Source organism: Dipodomys ordii, unplaced genomic scaffold, assembly GCF_000151885.1.
Source record: "Dipodomys ordii isolate 6190 unplaced genomic scaffold, Dord_2.0 Scaffold8, whole genome shotgun sequence".
Taxonomy (NCBI): domain Eukaryota; kingdom Metazoa; phylum Chordata; class Mammalia; order Rodentia; family Heteromyidae; genus Dipodomys; species Dipodomys ordii.
The window spans coordinates 18932985-18937284 of NW_012267224.1; the positions used below are offsets into that span (position 1 = coordinate 18932985).

Genomic DNA, 4300 nt, shown 5'->3' on the forward strand with positions numbered 1-4300 from the left:
GCTCGCCTTGAGCTGAAGAGCTGAGGGACAGCGCCCAGGCCCAGAGTTCAAGCCCCACGATCGACAAAAAAAAAAACCAAAGCTACAATGTGTAGCCCACCTTTCTGCTGGTTAACTAGCAATCGTATCTTGTGGACTTTTCTGCCCAGGCTGGCTTCTAACCTTGATCCTCTGGGTCTCAGCCTCCTGAGTAACTAGTATTAATTATAGGCATGAGCCACTGCGACCAGCTCAACTTCTACTTTTTATCCAGATTACTCACCAACAGAATTCATGGTTTTAATATTCTTTTTGTTGTGTGTCAGTCTTAGGGCTTGAATTCAGAGCCTGGTCTTTGTCTCTGAGCTTTTGTGCTCAAGGATTGCACTCTACTACTAGAGCCACAACTCCAAGCTTTCTTGGAGTTGTCAATTGAAGATTAAGAGTCTCACAGGCTTTCCTGAAGGGGCTGGCTCTGAACAGCGATTCTCAGATCTTGGCCTCCTGAGTAGCATGGAGGTCAAGACTTACAGGCATGACTCACCGATGCCTGGCAGGTTTTAATATTCTTCATTGAAAAATTTAGTAAAACTTAAAAGATAAATATACTACATAACAGCATTACAGTTCACAGGTTTATATTTCAGCTTTTCAGATTCTTGCTTTAAAACCTCTAACTTTAAAAAGCATCAATTAAGTAACTCAATTCATGTGTAATCTTTAGTATCAAGTCTAGGGATGTAACTGAGTGGCAGAGTGCCTCTTCAGTGAGGAGATGGGTTCAATCTCTCAAGACACACCAAAAAGATTTTAATGAAAAAAAAACTGTCTAATTTCTCCTAAAAAGGCAACAAATGGAACCTAAAACACCTGATTGTCGGGCACCGGTGGCTCTTGCCTATAATCTAGCTACTCAGGAGGCAGGAAAGTCCATGAGACTCTCATCTCCAATTAACCACCAGAAAACCGGAAGTGGTGCTGTGGCTCAAGTGGTAGAGCGCTCGACTGGAGCTGAAGAGCTGAGGGACAGCACTCAGGCCCAGAGTTCCAGCCCCATGACCAATAACAACAACAATAGGGGCTGGGAAGGTGGCTCAGTGGTAGAGCACTTGCCTTGCATGCCTGAGGCCCTGGTTTCAATTCCTCAGCACCACATAAGAAAAAAGAAAAAAGCCGGAAGTGGCACTGTGGCTCAAGTGGTAGAGCGCTAGCCTTGAGCTGAATTGCTGAGGGACAGCGCCCAAGCCCAGAGTTCAGGCCCCACGACCGGACCCAAAAAAAAATAAACAACAACAACAAAAAAGACATAACATCACAAACATTTATTAGACATTATACTAAAAACTCTTAAAAGCATAACCGTCAGTTCCTACAAATAAGTTTCACCAAGGTGACCAGAGACACACCTTCTTGCTTCATATTCCATCATCTAGTCTTATTGTAAATTTGAAACCTCTCCATACAATCATTCCTTCTCTACACTCCTATTTTAAAATACTTTTAAGCCGGGTGACAGTGGCTCACACCCATAATCCTAGCTACTCAGGAGGCTGAGATCTGAAAATTGTGGTTCAAAGCCAGCCCAGGCAGGAAAAGTCTGTGAGACTCTTATCTCCAATAAACCACTAGAAAACCGGAAGTGGAGCTGTGGCTCAAGCAGTAGAGCGCTTGCCTTGAGCTGAAGAGCTGAGGGACAGCATCCAAGCCCAGAGTTCAAGCCCCATGACCAAGCCCCATGACCAATCAAAAAAACAACAAAAAAATACTTTTAACACATTCATCAGGACTAGTAATAATAATTTTTCCCAACAGCTCATTGTCTTGCTCTCTACCAAGCTAGCCCCAGTTGTGACAAGCAACACTTTCCATGTCCTCTGAAGTGTAAAGATAACCAATGTCGCAAATGCACACTTGTTAGGAGGCACACTAATAGCGAGTTCCACTTGAGCCATACCTCCAGCCCAAACTCAATCACTACTTTAAGCTAATCTCATAACAATTACAGTACTCTGGCCACAATTTATGTCAATGATGTCAGAAATGTCTCAGGATGTTGAGGTGCTGTATAGGGAAAAGGACAAAACTCAAAAGGAACTCAGCAAGGCAAAGCGGAAGGGTGCACCATCAGCCAAAAAGCTGGCAAGAAAACATAACACAGGCCAGCAGCTCCTTTATGATCCCGGAGGCAGTAGGCCCTGCCCCACTGCTTGAATTGGCCAAACTCAGGTTCACAATGTGCATTCAATTGGCTATTTTGAAGAGGATAAGATGGTCACATATGATCACATAAAGTGACCATTAAGACTCTGTGATAAGATTAACAGAAACAAGCAATCTCAAAACATACACCATCTATTCTCTTGAACAATCTGAAGTTTGTCTGAATTCTGTCTCAGAACAACCAGCTAAGGGGCTGGGAAGGTGGCTCAGTGGTAGAGTGCTTGCCTTGCATGCATGAAGCCCTGGGTTTGATTCCTCAGCACCACATAAGCAAAAAAAGAAAAAAGCTGGAAGTGGTGCTGTGGCTCAAGTGGTACAGCACTAGCCTTGAGCTGAAGAGCTGAGGGACAGCGCCCAGGCCCAGAGTTCAGGCCCCACGACCAGACCCCCCCCCATAAAAGAACCAGCTAAAACCTTACATTGCAAAAATTCTCATTGTCCAAAAAGAAATGTATTTATTACCTGACTTATGAGATGGTAACACACCCTTGAACAACACTAATGAAATAAAACTGTATTTTTTAAATCCTTCCTTATCCCAAAGGATTTTCTCTTTCCCTTTCTTCAGTCACTGATGTTGTCTTAGCAGAATAATCAACAAGAGCCAACCCATCAAGCCAAAATAGGAACTTTTAAGCAACCTACTTTGATAGAAAAGATGGCTTTTCTCACAATGAAACAGAAAGCAAAAACTGAACCAAGTCTTTAGGGATGCCGTGTTTACATACTACATAAGCAGAGGCTTCACAAAAAGCTGTAATAGTGTTTCTTAAAACTCCTTCGAATGTATATGCACTTAGATCATCATCTTAAGGCTACAACCCAATCACATCATCTATATGCAAATATATGTATATATCTTCTGAATATTCAAAAATTAGTGGCGCTGTAGCTCAAGTGGTAGAGCGCTAGCCTTGAGCTGAAGAGCTGAGGGACAGTGCCAGGCCCAGAGTTCAAGCCCCACGACCAAAAGGGGGGAAAAAAATTGTGAGAAATTAGGTGGAAAAAGTTCTTAAATCAGTTCTCTCAGGAGCTGATGAAAACTGGAACATTCCCAGACAAATTATTGCCCATAATCAAGGTAGCAGGCCAAATTATAACACAATATTCTCATGAAATACAAGTGTTGACAGAAGTAAAACTTTTAAAACACATTAGAGTTCCTGATGCTTGAAAAACAGTAGGAGAGAAAAACAGACGTCTAATAATTCCATTCCTGAGGAACTTATTAAAAAATATACCCGAGAGAACAATTTCAGAGGGGATAGGAGAAGACAATATATATGGTAACATTTAAGAACTTAGCAGATGAAAACTTCTACTGAAGGCCAGGCCCAGTGGTGCGGTAACGTCACAGGGAGAAAAAAGACATGTGGGAGACGCAAAACAACCCAACCTGGCCAGCCGCTTACCTTCAATCGCTTGATCATTTCGTCCGTGGTGATCTTGTCAGTGATCTCCTTCACTCCGGGAGGGTAAGCGATCTTCCCATCGGCACTCACCACGCCACAGAGGGCCGTGGCAGGCTTGGGCTGCGCGGTGAAGTCCATCCTGGGGGAGAACTTTTCCTTCACAGTCCTCTACCGGCCTCTATCGGTCAGAAAACCAAAGTTCAGCGGCAAAGGGGCGACTTTGTAACCTCTTTTTTTCATTTCAAAAAGCTCTTAATCTGGAAAAGGCTTCTCCTCGCCCCCAGCCCACCCCCCGGAGGCCGGGGACTCGGGGATGCCTCACCCGGACACTCTGCTCTTCTTTGGGGGCTCGGACCCTGCCAGCCAGCCGCCCGCCTCCCCCACCCGCGCCAGACCTGGGCCACAGGACTCCCCGCCGGTGGCGGCGGCAGCCGCGGCCACGGGAGACGCCGAGCAGCCCCGGAGTTGCCCATTCCACCTTTCACAATGAAATCCACCCCTGAGCACCAAGGTCCGAAGTTGGGGGGCCTCGAGAGGCCGGCAGGGAGTCCGAGGCCTCCGCTCAACCAGAGAGAAGCCGCGAGTCAACGGCCCGGCCGGCCGCCTCTAGGAAAGGAGACGCGAGGCCTAGAGAGCTCACGGCTTAGGCCGCAAAACTAGGGACCCCAAGCGGACCGGCCCGCAGCGGC

The 4300-nt window shown here is 46.0% G+C and overlaps 1 protein-coding gene across 1 annotated transcript in view; it reads right to left on the minus strand.

The window, feature by feature from the left end:
- LOC105980298 (sister chromatid cohesion protein PDS5 homolog A) overlaps positions 1–3791 on the minus strand; it is a 54004-nt gene extending 50213 nt beyond the window's left edge. Inside the window, exon 1 of the mRNA XM_013009080.1 lies at positions 3612–3791. Coding sequence (XP_012864534.1) covers positions 3612–3749 — 138 coding nt within the window. The 5' untranslated portion in view covers positions 3750–3791. The remainder of the gene's footprint in view (positions 1–3611) is intronic.
- Between the last annotated feature and the right edge of the window lie 509 nt (positions 3792–4300).